Source organism: Mesocricetus auratus, unplaced genomic scaffold, assembly GCF_017639785.1.
Source record: "Mesocricetus auratus isolate SY011 unplaced genomic scaffold, BCM_Maur_2.0 Super-Scaffold_100007, whole genome shotgun sequence".
Lineage (NCBI taxonomy): Eukaryota > Metazoa > Chordata > Mammalia > Rodentia > Cricetidae > Mesocricetus > Mesocricetus auratus.
Genome location: NW_024429191.1, coordinates 97,234,870 through 97,247,217, shown reverse-complemented (window position 1 = coordinate 97,247,217; position 12,348 = coordinate 97,234,870). Strand labels below are relative to the sequence as shown.

The 12,348-nt window shown below is 45.5% G+C and overlaps 1 protein-coding gene across 1 annotated transcript in view; it reads left to right on the top strand.

Moving 5' to 3' along the window:
- Positions 1-12,348, top strand: part of Nploc4 (NPL4 homolog, ubiquitin recognition factor) — a 52,741-nt gene that overhangs the window by 6,453 nt on the left and 33,940 nt on the right. The window contains exons 3-7 of the mRNA XM_005069816.4: positions 845-957; positions 6,271-6,447; positions 8,941-8,989; positions 9,740-9,834; positions 10,770-10,893. Of these exons, the coding sequence (XP_005069873.1) occupies positions 845-957; positions 6,271-6,447; positions 8,941-8,989; positions 9,740-9,834; positions 10,770-10,893 (558 nt within the window). The remainder of the gene's footprint in view (positions 1-844; positions 958-6,270; positions 6,448-8,940; positions 8,990-9,739; positions 9,835-10,769; positions 10,894-12,348) is intronic.

The window sequence follows — 12,348 nt, the reverse complement described above, 5'->3', positions numbered from 1 at the left end:
ACTACCACTTTTGAGGTGGGTGGTGGTGGCGGCATGACATGGCACACATATGGAGGTTGGAGGAATATTGCAAGAGTTAGTTCTCTCTACTCTGTGCGGCCAGTTAGGCTCAGCAGCAGGCACTTTAACTTGCTGAGTTATCTTGCTAGCTGCAACCACCTTCTCTCTCTCTCTTGCCTTTTTTTTTTTTTTTTTTTTTTTGGGTCTTTTGAGATAGGGTTTCTTTGGGTTGCTCTGGTTATCCTGGAACTTGCTGTGAACTCACTCTGTAGACCAGGCTGGCCTCGAACTCACATAGATCCTCCTGCCTCTGCCTCCCGAGCGCTGGGATTAAAGGCTTCTGTACTCAAGTTTTTTTCTCTGTTAGATTTTATGATTGGAGTGGGGTTTTAATATTTATTAAAAAGGAGTAATTACCTTGCCACACTTGGCCTTGACTCTGGCTAGTTTCATCTCTTACATTATTTATACAAGGCCTTTGTTTCCCACTTATGGAGTGGGCACTGGTATGATCATTAGTTTTTCTCAAGAGTGAAATAACAGCTGGCGTTGGTGGCACATGCCTTTAATCCCAGCACTCGGGAGGCAGAGGCAGGCGGATCTCTGTGAGTTCAAGGCCAGCCTGGTCTACAGAGCGAGTTCCAGGACAGCCTCCAAAGCCACAGAGAAACTCTGTCTCGAAAAAAACCAAAAAAAAAAAAAAAAAAAAAAAAAAGAGTGAAATAACAAGGGATCTATTTGGTGAGCACTTCCTAAATTTCCCAAGTTATCTTCCATTGTTTTGGTACCCTGTAGTATGTCGTACTTGGATGTTTCATTACCTTTTTGTTCTTTGGGGCTTTAGGTTGCAAAGGAGTTTGGCTTTCAAAACAACGGCTTCTCAGTTTACATCAATAGAAACAAGACTGGAGAGATTACAGCATCATCCAGCAAATCCCTTCATTTGCTAAAAATCAAGTAAGTGTCTAGTGGAAGATGGGCAGGGGGAGGATCTAGATCCAATGTCCCCTCTGAGGCTGCCTGGATTTCCTCTTCCTTTGGGTGGTACCCTAGTTATGGCTCTGCTAGCTGCTCACAGACAGTGCATTGTGTTGCTTGACTGGTGTACAACAATTGTGCTAGACCAGCACTTACTGTTAAGCAGGTTTGACTGTGGACTTTTGGAATGGTGTTAGGAAAAGGCTGTGGTCTTGGGTCCATATCTGAAGTAGGGTCAATGTCTTGTCTGGAGCAGAGAGGACTTAGAGCCCAGATGTTTGGGAACAGATCATACCATGTCAGCCCTGCTTACTAGGAAGATAGGTGAGAAATGGTGGCCCCTTGTCCCTTAAGTTGTCAGTGTCTTTGGAACCCAGTCATGTCTCTGATTGCTTTCATGCTGTAAGGGCAGAGGTGAGTGAGTGTCACATGTAGCCTGTAGGGTTGAAAATGTTTGCTGTTTGGCTTACTGTGGACAAGCTTGTTCTGCCTGTTCTAACGTGGGCACCTGCATTAGCAAACAGTGAAGCGTCTCTCTTTTTTAGGTTCATGTGTTTTTTGGGTATGAGTGTTTACCTGCATGTGTGACTCAGTCTGCAGGCATTTGTCTGCATGCCTGTTTATTAGAATAGAGCAGTAGACTGTTCTGACAATCTTATCACTTTTGCCATAGGTTAGGATATGTGGAGATCAGAAATATGTAGTAATAGTGTTTGTTTTGCAAACACTTGGTACTTATTTGCCTATCCCTGTAATTCGTTTGTATCTTTCATAATTGCTATTTGTGACCATATCCAGGGTGGCTGAGGTCATATTTTCTTTGAGCTTTAAGAGAGTTTGATGTTTGTGTATTTGAGTTTTGATTTATTTGGCAGGTTGTTCTTTAGTTTTTTATGGAGCTGGAAGTGGAACCACGGGTCTGGGACACAGTGGTCGCCCTCTACCCCTGCGCTGCACCCTCAGCCCTGAAAATGAGTCAGCCAGGCATGGGGCTGTGCGCACCTTTAATGCCAGCACTCGGGAGGCAGAGGCCAGCCTGGTCTACAGATTGAGAGCCAGGACAGCCAGGGCTAGATAGTGAGGCCCTGTCTCAAAACAACAATGAGAGATTTATCAGTGTGTGTGCACATGTGCGAGCATGCCCTCCAGTGTAAAGTCACAGGACGATTCAGAGAAATTAGTCTCTCCTTGGGTCCTAGGGATAAGACTCAGGTCACTGGGCTTGTCAGGAGGCACCTTCATCTACCGAGCCATTGGCCTGTGAGTCTGGGCAGATTTCCCCACCTCACTGGGCCTTGCTATCCTTGTAACTATTGTCTCCTTCACATGGATGTATAGTAAGAACAATGGCTGTCGCTTTTAATTATTATGTGTGTGTATATGTCAGAGTGTGTGTCTATGTGTGTTACGGGTGATGGTTGTTGGCTGCCTGATATAGGTGCTGGGAATTAAACTCAGAGATGCTGAGCCATCTCTCCAGCTGGGGCTGGGCTTTTGTTGTTGGTATTGGGAATTGGATTTAAATCTTAACACATGGTAGGCAAGTTGTTCGACTACCAAGCTACAAGTCTAGTTTTTGTTTTGTTTTGTTTTCTGAGACAGGGTTTCCTATGCCACAGAAATCAGCCTTGAACTCGCTCTTCTGCCCCCTCCCGCCTGAGTGCTGGGATCATGGGTGTGTGCCCCTGCATCCACCTGATGGTGTTTTTAAAAACGTGTCACAAGTAGATACAAGAAAAGAAATTTAATGTAGCTGGGTGTACCCAGAACACCCCAAGTGCTGGGATTAGAGATGTGTACCACCATGCCATGCCTATGAGATAAAATTTTTGGTTGTTTTTTTGAGACAGGATTTCTTTGTGTAACAGTCCTGGCTGTCCTGGAACTAGCCCTGTAGTCTAGGCTGGCCTCGAACTCACAGAGATCCGCCTGCCTCTGCCTCCCGAGTACTGGGATTAAAGGTGTGAGCCACCACGGCCCTGCAAGATAAACTTTTAAAAATTTCAAATATTTTAAGATTATATGAAAGTAAAGGACAGACAGAGCTACATAGTGAGACCTTGTCTCAAAAAGCTTTAAAAAGAAAGAAGGAAAAAGTCTGAATTGAATTACTGACACACGGTCGTGTGAGTTTAAGACCCCCTCCCTCACACCTTGTGGGCTGCTGTCCTTGATCTGGATTCCTTGCTCTCCATGTTGAATGTGGAGACTTGACTGGCTAACAGGACAGGCTATGTCTGGATGTTGCCCTCTTGCTTAGGAGTATACTATGTCTGTTTTTACTTTTTTTCATATTTTTTTTTGAGTTGGAATTTTACTGCTTCAGACCATAGATTCGTACCACCTTATCACTTTCACTTTAAATATCTCTCTCTCTCTTTTTTTTTTTTTTTTTTTGGTTTTTCGAGACAGGGTTTCTCTGTGGCTTTGGAGGCTGTCCTGGAACTCGCTGGCTTGGTAGTCCAGGCTGGTCTCGAATTTACAGAGGTCTGCCTGCCTCTGCCTCCCGAGTGCTGGGATTAAAGGCGTGCGCCACCACCGCCCGGCTTAAATATCTTTTTTTTTTTAAGGTTCCACTCTGCTGTTGGCTCTTTCTGTTCCATTCTTTGTAGTTTGTGTCTTGTAATTCCAGCATTTGAATCCAGTCGTCCCCCCTCCCCACTTGTTTCTGTCTACTCTTGCTTAAGGGAATTTGTTTCTCTTGTATTTTTGGTAGTTTTTATTGAGGGAGTTGTGAGGAGGCTTTTAACAAGTTCATTTGATCAAAGATCATTTTCATGGCATTTGCTGTGAAAGCACAAGGGGGTGGGTGCTGTGGAGCTAAGACTGTGAGTTTGCTGTGTGAGCACAAGGGGGCGCTTTGGAGCTGAGGCTGCGTTCCTTTGCAGATCCCAAGCAGCCCAGGTTCTACTCCACATGCGGTTCTCTGCTTGGATGCACAGCCTTGGAAATGACTTCCCTTCTGTGCATCTGGTGGAAGCAGACCAGGATTCTTTCAGTTGTTCAGACTTCCCTTAGTCATCTGTTTCTGGTTTTGTTTTTTAAGACAGGGTCTCATGTAATCTAAGCTGGCTTTGATCTTGAGGTATAGCTAAAATGGTCTTGGATTTGTAATCCTCTTGCTCTCTCCTTCCCCGGTGCTGGGATCACAGGTGTGCACCGACAAGCCTGGCTAATCATTGGTTTTATGCGGGAGTTTCAGGCTCACAGTCTTCTGGGGCAGGGAGCTCGGGGCCTCATCTCCTGTTGCCCAGTGATGTAGTCTTGGTCAAGTTCTTCATCCTGGCCTTGGCCAATGGTGGCTGTGTCCTCTTCTCTCCTCACAGACTTCACTGCTAGGTTTTGGAGAGCTCAGCAGTGTTTTTACAGTATATTTGTTAAAACTGATTCAGGGTCCCAGCCAGTGTTTAGTAATATTTAATCCACTGCCAGAAGCAGAGGCCTGGTTACAGTTTGGCAGTTTTACTGCCTTTGAATTATGGAGGAATAAGAAGGCGAGAGCAGCTCTTAAGAGCTGCAGTTGTGCTCCCGGGGGCTGCATGACTGCAGTGTTTGCACTTGCAGACTCTGCCCGTCTTCTGGTTTGCTGTTCCTTTAGCTTTTTTCTTGTGCATCCTGTCGATGGCAACTGAAAGTTTGCCAGATCTTCTGTTACCTCCTGTCTTCAAAGGCTGGAGCTGATTCAGTGCCACAAGCTACCTCTGGTCAGGTGTGACCCACAGTGGCTGTGTGGATAGCTTCAGGGGGCAGCGTTCTTTAGCCGAGTCATGTCAGGTTGGTGTACAAGAAGTAGAGTTGTGGCAGCAGCTCTTTAGCAGAGCAGACCTTCCACAGGAGAAGGAACAGAAGAAGAGGGCTGTGCCTAGGAATCTGTAGGTTCTTCACAGTGCAGAAACTGTCAGACCTGTCCCTCAGCACGGTCAGCCTTACTTCCTGGGGCAATGTTAGGCCAAATGTAAAACACATCTGTCATCTTAGCATTAAGTAGAGGTGGGATAATTCTGAGTTTGGGCTAGCCTAGGCTACATAGTGAGATGTTTTTGTTTTTTAAATAAGCCATATCTTAGTTAGGATTCCTGTTGCTGTGATAAACACAGCTAAAAGCAGCTGGGGAGGAAAGGGATTATTTGGCTTATATACCCTGGGTCGTAGTTCACTGAGGGGAGAGCGAGGCAGGAACTGAAGCAGAAGCCATGCAGAAATGCTCATTCTTTTTTTTTAGAAGATTTATATATTATATATATAGCGTTTTGCCTGCACACCAAAAGAGGGCACCAGATCTCATTGCAGATGGTTGTGAGCTACCCTGTGGTTGCTAGGAATTGAACTTGGGACCTCTGGAAGAGCAGCCAGTACTGTTAACCACTGAGCCATCTCTCCAGCCCCGAATGCTCACTCTTAATGGCTTTCGGAGCCTGTTTCTTAAACCCCCAGGACTGCCTGGCCAGGGTGGGCTGGACCTTCTACGTGAATTGCTATAGGCCAGTCTTTTTCTCTTTTTGGTATTTTTGAGACAGGATTTCTCTGTGTAGCCCTGGCTATCCTGGGAATCACTCTGTTGAACAGACTGGCCTGGAACTCAAGAGATCTGTTGGTCTCTGCCTCCTGAATGCTAGGATTAGAGGGGAGAGTCACCACTGCCTGGCCCTACAGGCCAGTCTCCTGGAGGCATTTTCTCAATTGTGGTTCCCTATTACTTTAGTTTGTGTCTAGCTGATTAAAAAAACACCGACCAGGACAATCCTGATGATGCCTGGGAAGCTGACTGTGGCAGATCTTTGAGGCCTCTAGACGAGAAAGAAAGAACTTCTAGATCAGGTGTTGTGCACTCTTGTCTGGGTGCTTCTGAGTCGGCGCCTACCTCATTCATGTCTGCTCCATGTGTGTGAGCTATATAGAGGGTGGGAAGCTGAACGTGGGGTTCAGAGTGTGTGAGCTAGGCAGATTGCTCTGACTAAAGAACTGAACATGGAGCTGGGGGTGGCAGACAGGGAGCAGCAGGAGTGCTGCCATGGCGGCCCGGGTGAGCTCAGGCTGTGGTCACCTTTGCAGTCAGATGGCTAGGTGTATCTCATAGCGTTTGGTAAGAGAAGTTGAATTTCTGAGAATCTGCACTGATGTGTATATAACCAAGAAACAAACAATTCTATTCTCCTAAAATCAGAAACTTCCCTGTGAGGGCGTTACGCTGTACCATCTGTCATTTGAAGCTCTCAGGGCCCACACACCCACAAAAACCATGTGGTTTGGTTTGGAGGAGAGGATGGCGTTTGACGTTTTGTCTTTGAACAGGCATGGCGACTTGTTGTTCCTGTTCCCCTCGAGCCTTGCTGGACCTTCATCTGAAATGGAGACATCGGCCTCACTAGGGTTAAAGGCCTTTGGTGCTCCTAATGTGGTTGAAGATGAGATCGATCAGTACCTCAGCAAGCAGGACGGGAAGATTTACAGGAGCCGGGACCCACAGCTGTGAGTGCTCCCTGAGGCTCCTGCCTGTGGAGTCCTAATGGGTCATTACAGGAAATACTCAAGAGCTTTGTAATCTTAGCATTTGGAGCCAAAGCAGGAGGACTGGTGCAAGTTCAAGGACAGTGTAGTTTACATAGTGAGCTCAGGCTGGTTTATGAGACCCTGTCTCAAAAAGAGAAATATTTAGGCAGGGCGTTGGTGGCCGCATGCCTCTAATCCCAGCACTCGGGAGGCAGAGGCAGGCGGATCTCTGTGAGTTCGAGGCCAGCCTGGTCTACAGAGCGAGTCCCAGGACAGCCTCCAAAACAATACAGAGAAACCCTGTCTCAAAAAAAAAAAAAGAAGAAGAAAAAAAGAAATATTTAAACAAGATCCATATTAGTATCTGGTAAGGGTGAAAGAGCTGCGTTTGGCCATCTATTTTCACATTATTTTACTGCATCTTATCTTGGTAACAATTTAGTAGTTGAAACTTTAAAATAGATTCCACATAAAATGTTTAAGCCTGGTAGTAGTGGCACACGTCTTTAGTCTTATCATTCAGGAAGCAGAGGCAGGTGGATTTCTGAGTTTGAGGCCATCTTTGCTTATAGAGTGAGTTCAGGGACAGCCAGGGAGGTTACACAGGGAAACCCTGTCTTGAAAAAAACAAAACAAAACAACAAAGGAGTATGTGAATACTGAGAGATTCAAAAGGTGTCTAGGGACAGGGAGGGTCTATTTTGATGTCCCCTACCACCAGCAGAGGTAGGAGTAGAGGCGACTGATGATGGCTCAGTGTTTACCAATGTAAGGGCTGACTCTGACTTTTCAGGAGCAATAGAGTGGCTACCGGTAGAATAATCTGGATGCTAGGTGCCAGTGTGTGTCCTCTAGGTTTGCAAATCTACTTTGAATGTTCACTTTGTACCAGGTCATGTAAAATGCTAGTGCATGTGTGCATTCCTTACTTTTAGACTTTTTTGCAATTATTTTTAAAGAAACCAGCTAGGGACTGGAAAAATGGCTCAGCAGTTAAGAGTACTTGCTATTTTCTTGCAGAGGATCCAGGTTTGATTCTCAGCATCAACATGATGGGTTACAGCTGTCTGGCCTCTGAGAGCACCAGGCATATATGCAGATATACATACAGGCAAAACTTCCGTACACATAAATAAAATTAGAGCACCAGGCATGTATGCAGGTACACACAAAGGCAAAACACCCACATACATAAGATAATATTGCAATTAAAAAATAAAGTAGGGAAACCAGTTAGAAACATCTGGAATTACACCTAGCAATGTGAAATTATGTGAGTTGAGGCCGTTTGTCTCTGTATTGTGTCTTTCCTAAGTGTGTCACTGTAAATGCGATAAAGTACTGACACTGGATACTGGTATTGCAAATGCTGCATTAGCATGCATTTGTTTATTCCCAGGACGCACCCTGACCTGGGCTTTTCACGGCTCCATTAGGTATCTTTTAGGGCACGTGCTCACACAAGCGTTAACTCTGCTCTTCAGAAATAAGTCTGCCTCTAACTGATAGAGGAGGACATACAGAAGTTACCTCTTCACTTTTTTAGTTTTGTTTTTCAAGACGGGTTTCTCTGTGTAACCCTGATTGTCTTGGAACTCACGTGTAGACCAGGCTGGCCTTGAACTCAGCTATCTGCCTGCTTTTGCCTCCTGAGTGTTGGAATTAAAGGTGTGCTACACCACATCAGAGTTAGGGAAGGCACCCACCTGCTCCCTACAGAGTCTCTTGCTTGAGCCACCACTGCCCAGATAGTCGAGCTCTTTTGTGGGTTTTGGTGTCTGTCCCCATCCCTCCTCTCCCCCCAAGACAGGGTTTCTCTGTGTAGCAGTCCTGACTATCCTGGAACTCTGTAGACCAGGCTCAGCTAGAACTCACAGAGATCCGCCTGCCTCTGCCTCCTAATTGCTGGGATTAAAGACGTGTACCCAGCTTTTCCTTAACATTTTTATTTAATGTGACTTTAAAACATTTTTATTTTTCTTGCTGGAGATGGACCATCACCTTGTATGTTTGATAAGTGCTACTTTATGTTTAGTTAGTGTCATGTTAAGCAGGTTTAATGTGCCAGGTTTCACTTTCCTTTTTCTTCATTTTCCCTCCCCTTTCCATTTCTTCTCCTCCCCACCCCATTCTTCCTTTCCCTCTGCCCCTTTCCCATTCTCTTCCGAGGTAGGTTCTGCCTGTGTGGCCCTGTCAGCAGGACTGGCCTTGAACTTGCTTGCGTCTTCTTACCTCTGCCTCCTGAGTGCTGGGGTTGTACTTTATGTTATCCTATGTAGTAGTTTTTTCTGACACATAGTATAGTAAATAATATCTATTATAATGGAAACATTCATCTGTGTACCATCAACAGTAATTCTTCATTTGTAGGGAAGCATTTTACCCAAGTGTGATGTACAAACATATGGGAAGTAGCCACAGAAAATAACCTTGGTGTCCCTGTGCTTCTCTTTTACCCCGTGCCCGCTCCAGGTGTCGCCATGGCCCCCTGGGGAAGTGTGTACATTGTGTCCCTCTGGAGGTGAGTTGTGCAGAGGGAGTCGCTCTTGGATGGCAGTGTGGCTGGCTGCTGAGAGAGCTAGCTGGCTCAGCACTTTCTGCTTCCTAAACTTGGGTGTTTGTGGCTCTTAAAAGAATTTTTCTATTTATTGTCTTGGGCCTTGTACTCCCAGAGTACAAGCGGCACAGTGAATCTAGACTTATTTATGGGAGTGACCTTCCGAGAGACTGTGAATGGCTGAGGCTGATGCTGCTGATGAAGAATGTGTACAGTTGTCTTCTTAGATAATTATTCTCTGACACAAAGCTGGGCTTCTCCAGTCCTGCTTGTCATGGTTTTGATTTACTATGTCTGAATCTTATGTCTCCTGTTGATTTGTCTGTCTGTGTTTCTCTCTCTCTCTCTCTCTCTCTCTCTCTCTCTCTCTCTCTCTCTCTCTCTCTCTCTCTCTCTCTTCTTTCCCTTCCCCTCCCCCCCTCCCGTGCATGTGTTGGTTAATGAGGGTTGAGCTCAGGGCTTTGCTACTAAGCCTCAGGCCTTTTGTGACTTTGCAAGATTTTCTTGGAGCTTTTGCCTTGAATAGGAGTTCATTTTATCTTGAAAATGTAACTCTACAGAGAAAAACTTGACTCTAAGCTTGAACTCGTGAAGGTCCAGCTCAGCCTCCCTTAGTGTCTCTGTGCTGTCTGGTGTGAGCCCCTACACAGTACAGTTGAAGTCTCATGTACCTTGGCAGACCCTGACCACTCTCTTCCTGTGTGTTGTTGATAGCCATTTGATGAGGACTATCTGAACCACCTGGAGCCGCCCGTGAAGCACATGTCCTTCCATGCCTACATCCGGAAGCTGACTGGAGGGGCTGACAAGTAAGTGGCCACTCTGGCCCCAGCACACAGACTTTACATGGATTTCTGGTGCCTTTTGTTTATACAGTGGGTACAGGAATGCAAAAGGAAAGGAAAGGAAGGCAGTGCAGAGGGCAGTGTCTGAATATTGCCTGATCCAGAAGCAGGGCGAGATTGTGGCACACACACACTAAATATAGAAAATGTAATGAAACAACTATTATAAAGCAAAAAGGTGGGATTAACCCAGCATTCTGTGATTGAGAAAACCAACATCTCTTTTACAGAAATCATTTCTTTTTTTTTAAAGATTTATTACTGTGTATACAGCTTTCGGCCTGCATGTATTCATGCAAGCCAGAAGAGGGCACCAGATCTCCTTACCGATGGTTGTGAGCCACCATGTGGTTGCTGGGAATTGAACTCAGAACCTCTAAAAGAGCAACCAGTGCTCTTAACCTCTGAGCCATCTCTCCAGCCCCAGAAATCATATCTACAGATCAATGGTAGGCCCAGTGCTTCCTCATTGATATCCACAGACATCCCTTCTGCTTGCAGATAGAAAGAATACATTACTGTTCTGTGTCCTAACCAGATTTTTCCTAAGAACGAGGATGTTATACAAATGAGTAGATAGTGGGCGAACACTGTCATCAGTCAGTGATAAGCTGCATGTTCTCTTGATGGCACAAGGCAGATAACAGGTATTCAACAATATCCTTCAGAGCCTCATGGGTGTGGGAAAGAGCTGAGAACAATGACTGGATTTCTGTAGAAAGAGAGCTGTGAGTCCCCTATAGGACACTGTAAGAACGGGGAACTTTAAATTAGAGTGGCTAGTGCATTGTGTTTCATTCTTGCCCCCTAGGAGCACTTGCAGTGGGTGTAAGCTGTCTCACATACCCTTCTAGTCTCCTAATGTCGTGTTTAATTCTGTCTCTTGCCTTCTCCCTCAGAGGGAAGTTTGTTGCCCTGGAGAACATCAGCTGCAAGATTAAGTCAGGGTGTGAGGGACACCTCCCATGGCCAAATGGCATCTGCACTAAATGCCAACCTAGTGCCATCACGCTGAACAGACAGGTGAGGCTGCCTGTGTCCCTGAGGTTTGTTTTCATGACTAACAAATGGGCGCTTCCCTTGTGGCAAATTCTCTGGTGTTTCAGCCGTCTGTTCATTTATATTCTTTGTTGCATGCTTTGTGTTTCCTTCTGGTTTCATTGTTTGTTTTGAGACAGGGTTTCTCTGTGTAGGCCTGACTGTCCTGGAACTTAGAGATCTACCTACCTGCCTCTGCCTCCCAAGTGCTGGGATTAACACCTGGCATTAGTTTCATGTACATTGTATGTCTGTGTAGGGTGTGTGCAGGTACCCGAATAGGTCCCCTGGAATTTAAGTTACAGGGAATTTTAGCTTCCTGCTGTGGGTGCTAGGAACAGAACTTGGATCCTCTGGAAGGGCAGCACATGATCTTAACTAGTGAGCCATGTGTCCAGCTCCTCTGTGTTTTTTTTTTTTTAAAGATTTATTTATTACATATACAGTGTTATGTCTACATGCCAGAAGAGGGCACCAGATTGAATTGTAGATGGTTGTGAGCAACCATGTGTTTGCTGGGAATTGTGTTTTTAGATCTAACTGTCTACCTTGCTGTGGCAGTCAGCCATAAGTGAGAGAGAAGTTTCCAGTGCTTGCAGGTGTGGAACTTTTGATTCCATTTGGTTGGCTTGTGCAGAGGATGGGTTTTCTTTAACAGGCATTTAAAAATACTATTTTTATTTTATGTATTGAGTATATTTGCCTGCACATATGTGTATGTTGCAGCCGTGAGGTGGTGTTATAAGTTCCAGAGCTGGAGTTTATTAACAATGAGAGTAATACATATTCACAGTGTACAGAGGATTATTCCACAGCAGCCTCCTCCTCCTCTTCAATTTATTTTAGTGGTTTTGTTTACTTTGGGAGGTGGGGTTTTCTTAGATTTTCAAGTGCTCAGTGGTTGTGACTTTGCCTTTAAGAACCTTTTACATGGGAGTTGGTAATACAGCTTCAGAGATCTGCTCAGGCTACTGATAGATGAAATCCTTCTTTCCCTGTTCCCTTGATCTCTAAAGAACAAAGCAATTCTCGGCCCACCCGCCCTCCCTCTTTCTTTCCTGAGTTTTAGAAACAGTCTCCAGCTGTGTCCTTTAGTCCAGGTTGGCCTCAGACAGTTTTCTTCCTGCGTTAGCATCTTGATTTCTGGGAATGTATGAGCCACCAGGCCTGGTTAGAATAGGTTCTTGAAATTGGGTTTTGTTTGTTTGCAGGGGCCTAAACTCCAGGGCACATGCTAGGCAAGTCAGTGATGTGCCACTGGCCACATCTTTGAGCTACACCCAACCCTGTTTACCTTGTTGAAAGAACTAAATAAGGCTGGGTCCAAGCTGAATACAAGCAAATGGCTCTGGGCTGTGGTACAGAGGTCAGAGCTCTTCCTGTTCTTGCGCAAGTCCCAGGTTGGTTCCCAGCACCCATGGTATCTCACAGCTGTCTGTA